Here is a 19,002-nt window from a genome sequence, read left to right on the forward strand (position 1 = left end):
CATTTGTCTAAAACTGCGCATGTACTTCATGTAAAGCTTATTTTAAGAAGCGTCGGCCTCGTCCCAGTCTCTCCTAGATAATTTACTTTTCGTCAATGCGTCCCACGTTACACATATTGGACAACTGTTGTTTCTCTGATAAAAATTAATATTTTATTGCCAGACTTGCCACTACACTTTCGAAGAGGCCATTCACTTTACGAATCTTCTTCTATACAAGATTTTTACTTATTATTCGCAAATTTACAGGAAGATATTGCGTTCCGTTTGAAAAAGACTTAATGAGGACTCTAAGCATGTCTGATTATCTCCACTCTGCCCCTGATTGTCTCATGATTTGTTGTCTGACCTACGTAAGTCATTTAAAGTTTTTCCCCCGAACTGCCATCCTTATGACCAGCTCCAAGCTTCTGAGCTATCAGGAAAACATGGCGGAATCTTGCATAATGAGTTAAACTAGCACATACGAAGACTCTACTCAAAAAATGGGGTTTCACAGAATTGTGAACCGTGAAATTTTTTTTCAATGAGTCACTCGTGAGTTCTGAGGAGGGTGTGAATATTATCATCTTGAACGATCCTCTTTTGGTCGTTCGCTGAAAGGACAATCTGGTTAAATGTTTGTGTCAACATTTTCAAATACCAACATTGTATCTTCTCGCAAAGAAAAGTCGCGGTGAGCTTTGAATTGTTCTTCAGTCAAAATTGTGTCTTTATAAAAGAGAAGTTATCTCTGCTTTCAAGCTCATTGTTGACGATGTTGAGCTGAGCATCGGAGAGGATGAAGATGTGGTATTTCACATTTCCTGAAACCGCTGCTTTCCTGTTAATTGCGAGCTGCACGCCTTCTTTCGTATCCCCCCTTTTCAATCCACTTCCACGAAGATTATTGTCTCTCGTACTCCTGAGATCGATCGAAAAAGTGTAAAAGCGCGCCCTTCAAATTATTTTTCCTACGTTATCATATACTGAAGCCCTGACAGTATATGATAACCAGAGCCAACCCTAATTTCAAGGTTAACTTCATGAGTTGCCTTTGAAATCAAGGTTGATTTCAGAAAGTGCCAAAAACCCCATTTTATAGCCATTGGCGATAATTTCCGACGTTTCAATTGTCAGTGAAGATCTATATTTCCTATGGTAAAAATCCCCGTTAAATTAATCATTCGCAACAACACTATTATTTGGCCATCTCAGAATAACAATAACAATGGCAATAGCGATAACAGTGACACTTAAAAAGGGGAATGAACAAGACTCTGTTAAGATCTTGAAACAAAGTACCCTGGACAAGAAAATTACGAATTTGGTTACACCCTAATAATTTTTTGTTGACGTTACCGAAACCCATAAGAAAACAGTCAGAAATTCGAACGAAAGTTTTGCACAAGGAGACTGTTTTGGAATAAACTCGCGTTCTCATTAAAATCGTGAAAAAGACAGGAAAGCATACGCAGCAAACTGGTTCTTGCGCTCTGCCTAAGCAATGTTTCTACTCCTGCCTTTTTATGACTGAGTTATTTTAACTTAAAATACATGCATGCATGACCTTGTATTCACTTTACTATCTTGGATAGGAGACAAGAAATTGGATGCACAAATACCAAATCTCGTTGCAGAACTTTAATTCAATACTTTGCTTGTTGCACTTTTTGGACGTTGGATTTTTCCAATCACATGAACCGTGGGATACAAGGGCTCACTCTTTGATAAGAACAGCCAGTCAAACCTACGATTTCAGAGTATCTGCGGGCAACTAAAAAAATAGTTTTCCTTCATGCTAAAGCCAGAAATTTCGCCGAATTTGGATCGAGAAAATGGGTCCATATTAGCAAACGGAGGTGACAGACATACCTTTGAGCCCCGTGAATCTCCCCAATATTTTCCCTCAATATGAAGTGCTCGGCAACTTTTATTGTCCCGGTAGCTTTCGAGATTCAACTCTGTTCCACTCCAGAAGCAGAGGCTCAGTTAAATTATCAGCCAAAATCTATCCCTTATAGTAAAAGCATGAGTGCAAGTCGATCCTTGTTTGCTAAACTCCTGCACACTTCAAACAGCATCAGTACTTTCTACATCGAAGAGAAATTGCTCATTTGTGGTGACATGTCTCCAAACTCCGGGCCGGTGAGGACAAGGAGTAATATTCGTGTGCTGAATGTAGAAGAACTATTGGAAATAACCAAGACGCCATAATACGTGCTCGTTGTAATGTTTGGTAACATGCCAAATGCCTACAGCTCTCTAAATCAAGCTTCAAGAATTATTTGCAGCACCCAGAAATCGAATGGACATGTTCACTGTGCTCTTTGTCGAATTTTAGCGATCCTCCTTCGATTCGATCCTTCATCAATTCAACAAATGATCTATTTGCTGAAGACGACGCTCAAATGGATATTAGACAATTGAGAAACGACTACAGAAAACAAGGTATTATTGCAAACTTAAACATCAACAGTCTACGCAGACAAATTTGCAGAGATAAAAGAATGGCTCGTTTCCAGCCCTTTTGACATTTCTTTCGGTGCAAGAAATCAAGATCGATCGCTCGTTCGTTCCCAAACACCCAATTCCTCGTCGAAGGCTATAATCTAATTCGCCTTGATAGGGTTAAAGGCGGCGTTGACATCGTGGTCTATATTCAGGATAATATCAGTTCATCTCGCAAGAAAGAAAAAATGGAAAAAAAACTAGAATGGATATCTTTTGACAAGAGGCTCGCGCTTATGAGCGCATACCAACCGCCCTCTGTAGACAACACAGCAATGATTTGCGAGTGAATTGACATCCCTACTGAAAGAAGCCACATGCGTCTTCTGAGAACGTTATCTGTACTGGTGATCTGTATTGCGACATAATTCATCTAAAAATAAAAGCAGATGAAATGCCCATCGGACATGTGAGATATTAACGACTTCTACAACCTCATCACAAACCCAAACAGGATATCTACAAACAAAGCGTCATCCTAACACACGTCCCGCAGCATGATACTCAGGTATCATAGAAACAGGTCTTAGCGATCACAGCTTGGTCTTTGCCGTATATAACAATAAACTGATGTGTCCAAAAGCCGAAAGTTTCTCTAAACGAAACTTTAAGAACTTTGATCAGGAAGCCTTTCTCCGCAACTTTAATAGTGTGCCCTTCTCTGTTGCATATCTATTCCAAGACCCAGACCATGAAAAAGTCACGAAATAAGACGATCATGCACCTGTCATATCGCCGAAAAAGCGTTCATTAATGGGTTCGAAATTTACTACGACTGATATTCGAAAAGCTTTGAGAGAGCGTGGCAGGTAATTTAGTGTTAACAACTGAGTTGAAAACGTAAATAGCCACGGTAAAGAGTTAAAAGGCTGACGTTTCGAGCGTTAGCCCTTCGTGAGAGCGATATGAGAGAGCGTGATTGACTGAGGAAAAGGCTCCACAAATTTAGAAACCTGCTAAACTGGGTGGGGAAACTACCCACTGTCGTAAGTATGAGACGACGGGCAATACAAGGATATCTCAAACGACTTTGTGAAGAAAAATATGCAGAACAGAGGAAATTTCTGGGTGCGATTAAACGTTACATCAACTCACGAAAAAGCAAACAGAGCGCACGGACCAAAAAGAGTGGAAAAAACTCGAAATAAATATTTTGTGATCGAATCCTGCCGAGAGGAATCAAAGAATCTGCTGAGATCCTATGTCACCCCTTTGTGAAACTATTCAGTTTTATCGTAGACTGCTCAAGAATTCCTCAGAAATGGAAACTGGGAAATCTCTCCTGTTTTCAAAAGACTGTTGCCTCAACAAAACAAATTACGGACCCCTAAGTATATTGCCGTCCCTTTCTGAAGTGTTTAAAACTTTAGTCGACTCAAAATCAGCCCTTATTTTAAAGACATTTTCCACGAATATGTGCTTGCATATTGGAAATCCCATGGATCTGACACCGCCCCCCTCAGCCTCACGGAGCAGTAGAAAAAGGAGTTGGAGAATCACAATGTTATCGCCCTTGCATCAGTGGACCTATCTAGGGCGTTTGAAACTCTGCTACATGACTTAATAGTGGAAAGGTTCAGGGCTTGCGGCACTTACGACAATACCTTCAAGCTCATTAGGGATTCATTACTAACCGACATCAACGAGTTAGACTAGGAGATCAGTTCTTCAACTGGCAAGGAATTTCAGCAGGAATTCCACAAGGAAGCGTCTTAGGTCCTTTGTTATTTCATATATTCATGAACGATCTCGTCCATGTCATCAAACACAGCAGATGACACGCAGATATTTTATGCCGACAAAGAGTCCGCAAAAGCGAAGAAACCATCAACAATGACCTCGCCCTCCGTTTTGTTTTTAATGAAAACGAAGGCACTATTTGGAATTATTCAGTAAGAGAGGCCTACTGTTATTGACCAATCAAAGAGTCGAAGAGATAGTTTGCACGGTTTTTAAAGCTATTAATTACCATCATGCTCATAGGAGCATAAAAAAGTACTAGATTTTACAAATACTAACTACAAGCTGAAGGGGAACGACATTCTAAAACTACTTAAGGTCAACACCACAACCTACGGACAGAAAAATGGCGACCTTTGTTGCAAAGAATATTGGTGGGGTGAAAAAGAAATTAAAATTAAATTAAATACATTTATATAGCACCATCCTCCATTAATTATTCATGGCGCTCTGCAATACTCTAAAAACCGTAAAAAATTAAAATCCTAAGAATTAAATACACTATAACTACAAGTAAAAACTACGAATCAAATGAACGCTTAAAAAGATAAGACTTAAGAGTAGCTTTCAAAACTGTCTCTGATAATGAAAGCCTGGTCTGGAGTGGTAGTTTATTCCAGAGCCTTGGTGCTGCCACGGAAAAAGCCCTTTCACCATACGTTTTAAGATTCGCTCTAGGCTCATCAAGCAACCTGTCGTTTGAAGATTTTAGTGTGCGACGAGAGTCATTATACTTCAATAGGTCTTTAATGTAATCTGGGGTCAATCCATTCAGAGCTTTGTAAGTTAGCAATAATATCTTAAAAAATTTTCCTATAATGAACTGGCAGCCAAATTAAGCTCCTTAGTATTAGTGTGATATGTTCCTGCCTTCTAGTCAAGGTAACAAGGCGAGCTGCCGAGTTCTGTAAAAGCTGAAGTCTATTAATCAGATACTTTGGGAGACCATACCGTAGGGCATTACAATAGTCCAAAAACAATGTTATGTAAGCGTGAACACTAGCCTCAGTAGTACTCTGGGATAGGTATCGCTTGATTTTAGCTATAGTGCGAATGCGAAAAAATGCGCTCTCGCAGGTTATTTTCACGTGTTCTTTGAAATCTAAATATTGATCGAATCCAGCTCCTAAGTTCCTGGCCTGTTCACCAAACTTGATTACTTCTTCGCCGACTCGTATATAGTTGAGGGGTGGTCGTGGACGATTTTTAGAACTAATAACCAAAAGTTCAGTCTTATCCTGATTTAACTTGAGTTTGTTGCGCAGCATCCAGTCACCAATGTCCTTAACACATAGTTCTACTGCTATCTTTGTGCTGGGTAGATGATTCGGACAATTGGATGTAAAGGACAAGTATAACTGTGTGTCATCTGCATAGAGATGAAACGGTATGCTATGCTTCCTGGCTATGTCACCCAGTGGACTTGTATAAAGAGAGTACAGTAGGGGTCCCAGCACAGAACCCTGTGGTAGTCCTTAGGGTAAATGCTTCTTCGACGATTCAATTCCATCAACAGAAACAAACTGTTCGCGTGAGTGAAGGTACGAATGAAACCACTTAAGAGCTATGTTCCTAATACCAAGACGATTCTGTAGTCTTGATAGCAAAATCGAATGATCGACAATATCAAACGCAGCCGATAAATCAAGCAATAGTGAAATAACCGATCTATTATTGTCAATAGCCTTCAAAATATCATTTTGAAATTTCACAAGCGCAGTCTCTGTACTGTGATGAGATTTATATGCCGACTGAAATTCTTCTAAGAAGCCGTCATTATCGTTAAGATGGTCCATTAATTGTGCTGCGACTGCTTTCTCCGTAACTTTGGACAAAAAATATAAATTCGAGACAGGACGAAAATTAGAAAATAGTTCACGATCAGCTCCACTCTTTTTTAACAATGGTTTCAACATGGCAACCTTAAATCTATCAGGTACTTGGCCACTTGTAAGAGAGAAATTAACTACACGAGTGATCACTGAAAGCAGATAATGACGGCACCTTTTGAATACCGAAGATGGAATTGGATTAAGTGTTCAGGACTTTGAGCACAGGTGATTCAAAAAACTAGATATGACCTCCTCGTTGACCAGTTTAAATTCACTTAGCAGCTGGTTAGCTAGACAGCTGTCAGACCCAGCATTGCATGAGGTAACTTGACCGTCATTTAGAGATCCACCCATGTCAATATCTTTGCGAATTTTAACAATTTTGTCACTAAAATATTCAACGAATGATTCGGACAGAGAACAGTCATTAGGTCCAGATGGATAACGCTGGACCGGATTGGAGTGAAGAAGCTTCTCTATTGTCTTAAAAAGAAGTCCAGAGTTCCCTAAGTTTTCCTGGATGACTTATGAATAAAATATGTGCTTCGCAAAGGCAATCATGTCATTAACAACACTGTTCTGAAACACATGCCGTTCTCTATTTGCAGATAATCTTGTACGTCGCCAATTACGTTCGAGCTTCCTCCTTATGTTCTCTTGAACATCAATTTCAGTTGAATACCAAGGCGCACAAGGACGTTGAACTACCTGACGGGTCCTTTCGGGGGCATAAACGTCAAGGGTAGACTTTAAGAAGCGATGATATGAATCAACTAACGAATCCAATTCAAGCTGTGATTCATCAAATAAGGATGAACTCATGATAGTATAATTGAATTCAGCATAATCAATCGAACGCAGCTTCCTGTAGCGAATAGTCTTTCTTGGAAATTGTGGTTTATGCAATAACAAATGCATAAAAATAGCGTAATGATCAGAGATTAAAGGGTCATGAACCAAAACATCTTCTATAAGATTACACTGATTTCTAGTAATGATCAAATCCAAATGCAAGAAGCCAATGATGATCTTAAAAGAGTTTTAGTTTCAACAAGCGGCTCCAGCGACTGGCAGGCGTGCGAGGATTCACACTGAAATAAGAGAACAACCTTCGTTTTTCATAAAATTGTAATTTACAATCCTTGAACTTGAAAACCGTGACAATCCGAAGATTCATTGAAAGTATCACTTACTCCGAAGCGCTCGGAGTTTACAGGTGTTCAAAAGTTTTTTCTGTTATGGTGTGAGATTGGGGACAAAATCGATCATTACATTTCGTATCGCGTGTTTTTTCTGAGTGAAGCAGCAAAAGGTGCTGGCGACTGACGAAATTACAGGTTAACAAAAAATCAAATAACACGTACACAAATAATTTTGGCTACCGATTTTCCGTGAATTTTTAAAGAGCAATTTCTTTTAAGTTTCAAGACAATTTGAAGAGTCAAAATAAATATTACGTACTAAAATGCGAAAGTTATACATCACAAAATTGATAAATGGGCCTGAAATGAAATTCTATCTTGTTTTTGATTAAACGTTGCCTAGCACGTGACCGAAATCTACCCAGGCGGAAATCCAAAATGACGGTCGCGGTCTGGGCTTAGTTATATCACTCAAAACTCGTTCCCGTTTGTCTCATTTGATAAAGAGGGAATCATTAATGCTTTCATTGCGACAGTATTGCCTTGATTTTCCAATATTCACAATGATAGACAGTAAATTTCACTTTTCACCCACATTTACTTCCAACCTTTTCTTTTGAACCAGAAACAAAAATGATGTCGGTATGATTAAAACACATGACATCATCCACCCTTGTCAAATGTAATAGCATGACCATCTCAATTGTAATGCCTTCTTATCCCAACGTTACTTTGTTTCTTTGCTACATTAGCAAACACTGAACTATTGCTCGTACTCTAAATATGACAATCAACCACAAAATTCCCTAAACCAGATAACATTAAACATAATCCAAAAAATCATGTAAGTCATCTGTGAATTCACGAGTTTGCTCACAGAGCACTTTGATTCAAGAATCAGGCAGTTCTTGGCATTTCAATTTTTCTTTCATGTTCAAACATTTATAATCGTATGTCTCACCCCTTTACCTGTAGCAATCAATATATATGTGACTACAGGGTATATGTTTTCTGGAAGTACCGTTTTTAGGATTAGAGTTAAATTATTTATGATTACCCGTCGTTTGTACTCGCTTTGCGTTTTTTTGTACCATCCTTAGCTGGAGCTTCTAAATCCAACAGGTCGCTAACTTCGCTGGAGTTACGGCATTTACGGGTATTGACTGAATCGATTATTGTGAATTAACCTTAAAACAAGGGCTATTCCCTAAATCTTAATATTCATGCGATCATTGTGTTTCCTTTAGTTTGTTCTGTTGAACAATTGTAGAATTCTTATGAGTTTTAAAGGATTATTCAGCTGGTCTTGAGAAACCTACCTCGCGTTATTACTCCAGTCACCGTACAATGTTGCGTAATCTCCAAAGGACTACTTTCCTGAGGTCACACTTCTCTGCTTGCGCACTCATCGCATCTTGAACAGAGTGTGTGTACTCAAATCTATTGTTCAAGTTCCTGCATTTTACCATTCCTTTTTACTGGAAAAATTTAAAGCATATCGTGAAAAGTGCAAAGTCTTACGACATATTTCTCGTCTGGTTGCTTTTGGCGGTTAAACTTATGTCCCACCTGAAATTTTTTATTCTTACCTCATTTGTTCCAGGAGTTGAGATCCGGGGTTGACGAAAAGCCATTTCCTGCTATAACTGACCACTTCATGAACAAAAACTCGCTCTGAGCTACTACTAACATCGATTACGAGAGATTCAATAGATTCAGTTTTGCTTGAAAGGTTATTCTTACTTTCATTTGAGTGGGTTCGCTGTAAGTGGCCGTTCAATACAGGTGGGAAAGAATACTAACAGGCCGTTCGGCCGTTGCAGATGTATGCAATTTTCCGATCAGTAAATGGTGTAGTATGGTATCAGGTTAGCGTTTTGGCCGTAAGTTTCCGAGAAAACCAAGTCCCACATGTGCTCCACATGTGAAGGAAACCACCTGTAGAAAATTGCCCTCAAACATTGAACTCACCAGCTCGGCGACAGCCAAGCCACTTTGCAGCAAAACTGAATAGCATTATTGGAAAAGTAAATGAAAGTTTCAAAATGTCTTCAAGTGCTGTGACCGGTTTTCTTCCGGTTTCTTGTCCACACGATTTCCCCGATAACTGAAGGTCTCAATGGGTTGATGGCTTTACGGCTAATGAGATTCGCCATTTTACAGCTTAAGTTTGATTTTTCTCCGTTGCCATTAAAAAAATCATAAATAAAACTACCGTGAACTCTTTCGATGTCTTACTGTTAAAATTTGTCAATCTACGTCTATCGGTAAATTTTTTTTAGCCGGTTAACAGCTGACGGTTAATCCCAGTGGGATCCTTATAACAGTCACAAGCAAATTTGTATGGATCTGCGAAGATTTATTGGGACGGTTTTCTAACAACTAAAGTCTTACAGATCATGTATGACGTCGACTTTGTTGTGGAAAAGGAAACTAGTCATTGGGAAAAGTTAAGATTTAAGTCTGATGGGCATTGTCATGTGCTTTACGTGAGAATAATATGGGCGGTGAATAGCTAGTGACCGACCATCGACCGTTACCTGACCACTTATGCAGCGACAATTGACCGATGGATAACGTGACTGAAAGATCACCGACACCCGACCGCGAGACTACCGACACTTCACCGACACTGCATATCGATCACCTGTCGGTCGACATATCGACCGAGTCTCAATCGACACTCGACCGACAGAAAGACCGACATATTAACCGACTCGATCGGTATAGCGGTCGATATGTCAAGTTATTTTTCTCTCGATGTGTAAGCGGGCGGTATTCTACAAATCTTGAAATCTGATTGGTTCCGTTAGAGGGTAGTATTCTCCCATCTGGCCCGCTCAAGCGGGTAGTATCCCATCCGTGCGTGTTGAGTCGACCAGTACATTCTTGGGTTCGTTGCAAATCTTCTCGAATGTATATTGTTTTGCAGGTTGGACTGCATTTATGGGCAGATTTATAAGCAGTATGTAAAAGATTTCGTTCGTTGACTATTTGCTAGTCACATAAATTTGAAAATTTCTACTGCACATTTCACAAAAAAGAAACCTATGTAATTCGATGACTAAAAGTCGCATCAAATCCCTTGTGTCTGGCTAGCAAAAGCCGATTATCGGACTTTCAGTTTTCGGGGAGGAACAGTAAGATTTACCCACGCCAGCAAGCAAACGAGGACTCTCACAACTTCGAAACATACATTTAAATTTACACACAATTTGACCCTCCTTGACATTTAAAACCTAACAATCTTTTTAAATCTATACTCTGTGAAAAAAGTTTTTCGAAATTCGGTGGATATTTCTGATTGTCGGGTATCTGGCCTGTTTGAGATCGTGCTCTGCTGTCTGTTGAAGCGTCGACAACCAAGCGATTTGAGGTTCGATAACCTCGGAAAATTTGTCCATGAAAAATAAAAAAAACATGTTATTGCGCAAGATGATCGTCTCACAGCTGGAGCTTGGGCTGCCTGTGGCCACAGAGTTCTCGAAGGCAACATCTGCGAAACGAACGTAACCTCCTAGGCTTTAATACTTGTTTTACGTGTTTTAGTAGGGTACGTTCAAGCTTGACCACTGACTAAAACCAACGCAATTCTCGGAATCTCTTGGCATTTCTAAACTAACATCGAATGTTCTCAATAGGTTTTGTGTGGAGGTTTCATTGTCAGTTTGATGAAAACTTCGAACTACCGGTCATTTGGTCTATTCGCACTCGGCAGTCTGAATTTCTGAGTGTCGACAACTGAGTGATATTGTTGAATCTGTCAAAAAAATAATTTTTGGAATCGCTTGACACTTCTAAACAAAATTCTGATATTCTTAAGAAGTTTGGAGGAACCTTTCAGTGGAAATTCTGTGAAAATTTCTGACTGTCAGACCTGTCTTGAGCCAGCCACTGTAAATTACCATTACTACTATTTATGTTGTCATTAATATGTTGTTGCTATGATTTTATTTTACCATTTAATTATTGGTTGAGTGTCAGTCACTCTATTCTTGAATCATCTTTCTCTTGTGAAACAGGTTACGGTAACCCTGAATTTGTGGAATGTGACAAGTTTTTTGAATAGAGACAAATCCTCTAGAACACCACATTCTAACCTCATTTTACAAACTCTTGTTCTTTTCACTGCTAGAACTGATTGTGCATTTCAGTGGCCATATGCAGTCTAAAACTGCTTACTTTTTAAAAGGGGTTGCCCAGCGGTAAAGGAGTCACTATATAGTACACAGTATGTAGCTTATACGAAGGACTACTTGGCTCTGAGCGCAAAACGCTACATTACATATACGGCTCAATTTGTAAAATGGCGGAGTTGGCGGCGGAGCTCAGTGGAGAGATCGATAGTGATGACTACGGTGCATTCCAGGTCAATTCAGGTGAAGATAATCTAGACGAGAAGGTAAAAGAATGGTTAATTTTAGACAAGGTAAGTGTCTTGTAATGCATATAAAAGGCTCGCCTTTCTTTCAGCATTATACAGCGACATGCCTTTGGTAGTATCATTGCTTTTTAGGCCCCCATTTTTGGAAACTGCTGCCTTCGTTAAGTTTTGTTGAAACAACCTTTCCCCCGCTCGTAGTGGTAATTTCTCTAACCGGTCGAATTTTTGGGAAGATCTGCTTGTGACCCATACTTCATTATGCCTACAGTTAACTGATTATAAATTGGCTTGTGGGACTAACGCTTTTTTTCATGAGAGGATGGGGTCATACACGGATCTTCCCTAATTTCTCTTTTGATATTTTTTGACTCGATAAAAATAGTGAAGGGTAAAGGTACTTCTTAGCAAATCCTGTGGGTAAATCCCAAGGTAGGGACTCAAGAGCACTCTAATCTCCCAGACTTCTTGGGCAAAGTCTTCCAACAAATCCCCTTGAATTTCTGTGGGTCTGTAGGTTGCCTGGGGGTTGGCCTTACCGAATGGTAGTTGATACCCCCCTTAATAATTGACTTTTGAAGACTTTGCAGTTCTTTGTTCAAGATCATCTTCCATGACAATTCAGGTTATTTTGGAATTTTTTGGCTTATTTTTGGAAGTGAACTTTTTTAATCAAAGTGGTCTGGTCAGACTTGTTCCTAACCACTGTGTCAAGCCTAGTATTTGCTGTATTTTTACCGTTAACACGAGATGGCTATTTAAGAAAAGTTGTCATAAGAAGCCATCAAGACCAATTTGAATACCTGCATTTAACACTCCCTGTGGGTGACATATATGATTAGGAAAAGACAAGCCAGGGCTGGCAGGAGTAAGATGCCACAGAAGTGGTATATTTAGATAACTGGGATATAAGATAATCCAAGATTAACTTTTTTTTCAAAGTTACTATTTAACATCTTAAAATTTCAAAATAGTTACCAAGAATAAAAGTTTGGTGGCTCAAAAAAAGAAAGCACTTCGTTTGATTTAATGTAACTTGCCTAGCTGCTGGCTGCTCAGTTCGTCTTTGAACTAAGGTTGGCTGGCATTTGTTTTGGGAGATTCATGCAATATCTCAAGGATTGATATCAAGGCACAACAGTCTACAGTGTTTTTACCAAGTATGCATTTTGTACTTGCCAATATAGTCAAAAGGGTTGTTTGTGCATGTTCTATGGAATTACTTTTAAAATGCATATGAAGGGAAAGGACTGTTTTTTAGCCAGATGTCATAGAATTAAGGCTTGCTTTAAGTTGTTGCTATAAAAGATTTTGATATATTATCATCAACCTTGGACCATTTAAGGTGACTGTCAACAAAATCTGGCTAAAAGTTTGAAAATTTCCCTTTTATTCCTTCTAGTTAGAGGAAGCAGTTAAGTTTAATTTGTGGGAAAAAGTTGTACAATCTGAAAAGGAATGCATAGTAAGGCTGAAAGAATGTTTTAGGGGGAACCTGTACCTGAAGAGCAAAAGGTGTTATAACTGGAAAGGCCTCTAGCAGAGTGTTGACATCTCAGGCAGGCTTTCCTGCAGAATCTTTTTATTTTGCAAACTTTGTTTATTTTTCTTTTTGCACTGCACAGCAAAACAGGTCTTAGAGAAAGATTTTTTTTTCTTGTTATGGGTGTGGGACAAAGAAAAAATTCTGAGTCTTTATGAGGAATTGAACCTCAGACCTTTGGATTCCACACTCTGATGCTCTACCACTGAGCCACAGGGAATCTATGGTGAGCAAGGCCCATTCTGAAGTTCATATATGACATGCGTCCTGAATACTTCTGGGATCAGCAGTGTCGATATCATGATGTTTTGTAAATAGAATAAGATAAGTTTTAAGGTCGGTAGAGAAATAGAGGAAGATTTTTTTTTGTCTCATCATAAAAATCACCTCATGAGTCCCAATGAGGAATTGAACCTCAGACCTTTAGATTCCGTGCTCTGATGCTCTACCACTAAGCCACAGACACTCCATGGTGAGCAAGGCCCATTAGAAATTCCTATTTGTATCGGGCCTTGCTCGCCATAGAGTGTCTGTAGCTCAGTGGTAGAGCATCATGGTGTGGAATCTGAAGGTCTGAGATGTACTGCACTGTTACAAGCACTTGACATATGTTACTTTCTCAATTTATGTAGAGAATGTTGTATGTGAGAGTTTGGAGAAACATGAAAATATGTGCTGTGTAATTCTGATAATTACATACTTTTTTAGGCTTTACACTTGGAGGTGTTACAATTTAGGGGAGTGGCACCATACAAACAGAACACAAGCAGCAAGTGTGAAAAAAATAGATCTTTTTAAGAACCACGGCTTCACCAAACAATGGTGTATTTACTGTAGTCCTGCTGTAGGTGCATGTACATGAAATAATTATTGCAGTTACTGAAATTACTTAGAAAATGTTAAAACTAACATACAGGGGTATGTGGTAGTGTAGAATGATGGTCTGTGTGAGTGTAGTCCTGAGAAAGACTGTTGTTGGCAGTGGTGACTGATGTTTTAGCATCCTGATTGGAAGTCATTATCAGAGTCAAGTAAATAGTTGTTGTCAGTCAAATGTATGGCAAACATCATGGCTGAAGTGACTGACAAGTTTACATGAACCACACTTAGTACTTTCAATTGATATCAGCTATTCAATTGAGTCAAGTTATGACTTGCAGTTAGGTTGTCAAAATGTTAGTCACTACTTTAGACAACAATCTCTCTCAGAACTATACTCACCCAGACAATCAGATGACACTATTGCATGTTACCCACATGCACAAACCATTTGCAGTATGCAGGGGAATGACCAAGAGTCAAATATGGAAACTGACAAGTGATTTTAAATTAAATATTAGGCTCACTTTTTGCTTATTAATCTCGTGTATCATACGTAAATTGGTAATTTCTAAAATGTAAGATGAAAGACTCTTTAGGGGAAATTGATCCAGGCTCAGCCTTAAGGAAAGCTTCTGATTCTTGGGTCATTGATTTCCAATACCTCCTGGCTCAAATTGGAAAGTATCTTCTTGGTGCTTTTGATTAATTAATTAACAAACCAATTCAACTTAGGTGAGTGTAAAGATTGTCAACATTTGACATGTTCAGGCCAAGTACACTGGAGATACATGCTTGATTATGCTGCTAAATTTTTACATCTTTTACTTTATTTTGTTCCTTATAATTGATCTTTCTACAACTGGAATGCCCAATATTCTCATTCTTGTTGTCACAAATAGTAGATACCATACTGACTTCACCTTTGCACAATTATCTTTACCTATCTTATAAGAAGGAAATTGAGGAGTGTTTCATCAGTTTCATCTATGACTAGGGTTGTAAACTTAAAGATAAATTGTTTTTTACCTTGCAGCATCCAGCCAGCATTGCAGAAGTTAGACTACTCATAAAAGAGATGAAGTTTGATGAACTGAGACAAATAATGATGTCACCATTATCTTTTGGCACTGCAGGTAATCATTAATAATATTTTTGGTCATGTTTTCATAATTAAGAACCTACAACAATGTATTATGTACAGCTGTTTGTATGTTACACTCTAGGTTTTCTAATTAAATTTGGCTCCTGTTGGTTCATCATTTTTTCACTTTTCACTTTTTTTCACTTTTACTTGCACACCTAGTTTACAAAGAAGAGATGTTACAGGGGCTAGTTACTTGGAGCCTCTTTTCAACATAAGGCATACTAATGGGAGAAATTGAACCTCCACTAAGGTGACTATGCATCTGCAGAAAGATCTTATGGTTAAATTGGGATAATTATCTCTGAAAATCAGTGTCTTGACTTCCTCTAGCTGTTTGGGAGCAGATAGGGATGGTTAACTTACAACCGTATGATGTTTGTTCTAACTAATAACAGATTGTCTTTATCAGCTCTTATCATTTACTCAATATTTGTTCTTTTATAAACAAATCAGACTACAACTTGTTTTTTCATATATCTGGTCAAATATCCTAGAAGGGCTGGGCCAGGAGTGAGAATAATAATTTTTTCAAGGTTTAGTATTAATTATCAGGGATAAAATACATTGCAACTCATAAAAGAAATACTTGCTTTGTCCTCTAAGACGTCAATGCTTGTTTTCTGCCACAGCCTGTGCTAGCATGGTGTACATGTATTTCAATGTCTTGTTAACACGAGATTCGCCCTTTTAAATCAAAATTACATCTTTGTTTGTAGGTTTGCGATCAAAAATGGGAGCAGGTTTTAATAGAATAAATGATTTGACAATCATACAAGCTACTCAAGTAAGTTAAAGCAGTTTTGCCTTATTGAAATACATATCTCCCCTAGGTCTGGAGAGCAGCAGGCATGTTGAAATTTTAAGAAATGTGGGAAAAGTTTTATTTCTTTGGACATGTTTCAACAGTTCTCCTGTCATCTGTATAGATTTAGCCAAAGTGGAAACTATGTTAAATTTATTATGTAACACCAGAAACCAAAGGGTACAAAACAAAAGAAAACATGCCAATGCTTTAGACCCTTGATGTTATGTTGTTCTCATCTGAGTATGATAGTTGAAAAACTTTTGTATTTATATAGCTAACTTTGTATGTGCATTTCATATTTACATTTTGTCCTTAAAGGGTCTTTGTAGGTATTTAGAAAAGCAGTTTCCAGATATCAAAGAAAGGGGAGTCATTATTGGATTTGATGCACGGCATAACAGTAAACGGTAAGTGGTTCAATTTTAATGGTCTGATCAGGTAATTGTATGTATGTTTTTTTTTAATGTTTTTTACTCAAGCAGTCTTTTTTCAATTATAGCAAGATTGAATTAAATCAATTTTACATGATGATTTGATATTCATCTTATTTTAGCCTTGCCCAAAGAACAAGCTGTGTATTTGCCAGCCAAGGAGTCCTAGTGTATATTTTTTCAAGTATTACGCCCACTCCATTTGTTGTGAGTACATGTAAATTTACTTGAAAATAAACGCTTTGGTTGTATTAAGATGTTTGTGATTAATTGTTATCACAGTTGCTATCAGTGGGTGTTAACTCTGTTATGCATGATCAAAGCTTGTACTCATTGGTCTGCACTTTACTACAATATGTATGCATGCTAAATTTAATAGTTTTTTTTCTTTTATTTTGTGCTACAGCCCTATGGAGTTTTGAAATATAGATGTGTTTGTGGAGTTATGATAACGGCTTCACACAACCCCAAAGATGATAATGGTTATAAGGTAGGAGAGTTATGCTACTTACCACCTGATGGGAGCAGCTCTCAGCATTGTCTACGATCACTTTAAGACACAAGGGATATTTAACAATAACTACCGTATTTATCCATGTATGAGTTGATCTTTTATGACCGAAAAATCAGCCTAAAAAATCACCCTCGACTTATACACAAGACCTAACCTAAGCAATCCAAGAAATTAGCATAACAACTGCCTGAAGTCCGTTAGTAAAACCGAGTTTACAAAATCAGTTCTAATTGTGTTTGAGTTTTGTCAGTTTTCAGCATGTTCTTCATGGACGAAAAAGTTTGAAATAATAAATTTTACGCGGCATAAACAGAAACATACTAGAGCTGATTTCTGTTGTATCTTCTGATCTGTAGAGCAGACATTTTTCCTTACAGCTTCGCTGCTGTTTACGGTACTGAACTCTCATTTTCATCAAATGATCGCAGTAGCTTAGTTACCAGTTCTGCATAACAACTGTCAGCGATGACCATCTCAATAAGAGAGCAATTGCACGATGGAACTTCTTCCCGGACAATCTCATCTTTTCTACGGCCTTGAAAATAGTGAATTGAGTGGGTTTTCACTTTGATGGTGTCTTCATTGTTTTCATGGGACCTGTGGAGGTCAGACGTGTTTTTTGCTCCCCATAATATTGGTGTGCTTTCTGACTTCAGGGAGCTTGCTTACTTATAAATGTAAGTGGAGGAGTTCTGCTAACATCCGGCCCAAACATTTCTGGCATCTGTATCTGAAGGAAAGTCATTCTCTGGCTCTTGAGATGACTTTTTTCTCCTCATCATGTCTGTGCTTCAATGAAACTACTGAAATTAGCATACTGTGGAGATGTGGTCCACTGATTCACCATGTGGAATTTGGAAACACATTGTTGTCTTCGTTAGTGAAGTACCAGCGTATTGTCCATCCAGTTCTGGTAAACAGACTATCTAAAGACCTTGTTTGTATTCTTATGTGTATGCAACATTCTGCCTGTTGATTGGTGACATTCTTTTTCAAGTTGAATCCTGATCCCGTCACTAATCAAGTTAATCATTGTTCTTCTAATCTGTCCTTTTGTTTGTTGAACGCTCATTCTCTGAGAAATAAATCTGCATCCTTATGTGATTATGTTCAAGATTGCAAAGCTGATATTTTTGCTATTACTGAAACATGGTTAACCCAGGATAATGCTGTAGTCTGTAAAGAGATCACTCCCAATGGGTACTGATTGTTCCATTGTCCTCGTACTGATCATAGAGGGGGTGGTACTGCACTTTTATGTAGACAGAGTCTCAACATACGTTGACTGTCCACCTGTGAAAGACTTCTTTTGAGTTTTCTGAATATATGATTGATGGTTTATCTTTACAGCTTAGACTTATGATTGTGTACAGACCACCGTATTCTGCTGCTCACCCTATTACTTCAAGTACTTTTTTTCCTGAATTTAGTGAATACCTGGAATAATTGGTACTATCTAAAGTGCCAATTTGCATATCTGGTGACTTCAATGTTCACCTTGATGTCAGTGATGATGCGGATACCATTGCGTTTGCGGATCTATTGGAATCGTTGTGTCTTACTCAACATGTAAAATCACCTACGCACGTAATGGGACATATTTTGGATCTGATAATTAGTTGCAGCTCTGACAATATCATTAAAGGTACACCTTCCCCGGATAGCTTCCTTTCCGATCACTGCTCTGTTTTGTGCTGTCTTAATGTTAGAAAAGTACTGGCTACTGTTAAACACATCAGTTTCAGGAAGCTCAAGTCCCTGGATTTAGTTGCTTTTAAAAACGATATTGCTAGTAGTGATTTGTGCAACATTGCTTCAAAGGATTGTAATGAAGTTGCGGAGCTGTATAACAACTGTATGCACTCCATTTTGGATCATCATGTACCGATGACATCAAAAAGAGTGTTGGCTTGTCCAAGCGCTCCTTGTATGAGCAGAAATATCATAGAAGCTAAGCATCAACGTTGAAAAGCAGAGAGAAAATGGAGATCTTCCAAATGTCAGTCTGATCTGGCTGTTTTTAAGAGTAAGACTTTTCTTATGAATGAGGCTAGGCAGGTCTATTATAGTACTCTCATAGCAGAAAATAGCCACGATAAAAAACATCTGTTCAAAGTAAGCAAGAAACTCTTGAACATCACAGGTAGCCCAGTTTTGC

At 38.4% G+C, this 19,002-nt stretch overlaps 1 protein-coding gene across 3 annotated transcripts in view; it reads left to right on the top strand.

The window, feature by feature from the left end:
* Positions 1-11,474: 11,474 nt before the first annotated feature.
* The window catches only part of LOC131793329 (phosphopentomutase-like), a 28,849-nt gene continuing 21,321 nt past the window's right edge, over positions 11,475-19,002 (top strand). The window contains exons 1-6 of one of the 3 annotated variants that reach the window (XM_059110733.2): positions 11,475-11,633; positions 14,984-15,083; positions 15,811-15,878; positions 16,218-16,306; positions 16,453-16,537; positions 16,737-16,820. In XM_059110733.2, the coding sequence (XP_058966716.2) occupies positions 11,511-11,633; positions 14,984-15,083; positions 15,811-15,878; positions 16,218-16,306; positions 16,453-16,537; positions 16,737-16,820 (549 nt within the window). In that variant the 5' untranslated portion in view covers positions 11,475-11,510. Of the gene's footprint in view, positions 11,634-14,983; positions 15,084-15,253; positions 15,345-15,810; positions 15,879-16,217; positions 16,307-16,452; positions 16,538-16,736; positions 16,821-19,002 lie in introns of those variants that run through there. The other 2 variants (XM_059110734.2, XM_059110735.2) reach the window with 2 other exon arrangements.

The sequence above is a fragment of the Pocillopora verrucosa genome, chromosome 14 (assembly GCF_036669915.1).
Source record: "Pocillopora verrucosa isolate sample1 chromosome 14, ASM3666991v2, whole genome shotgun sequence".
Taxonomy (NCBI): domain Eukaryota; kingdom Metazoa; phylum Cnidaria; class Anthozoa; order Scleractinia; family Pocilloporidae; genus Pocillopora; species Pocillopora verrucosa.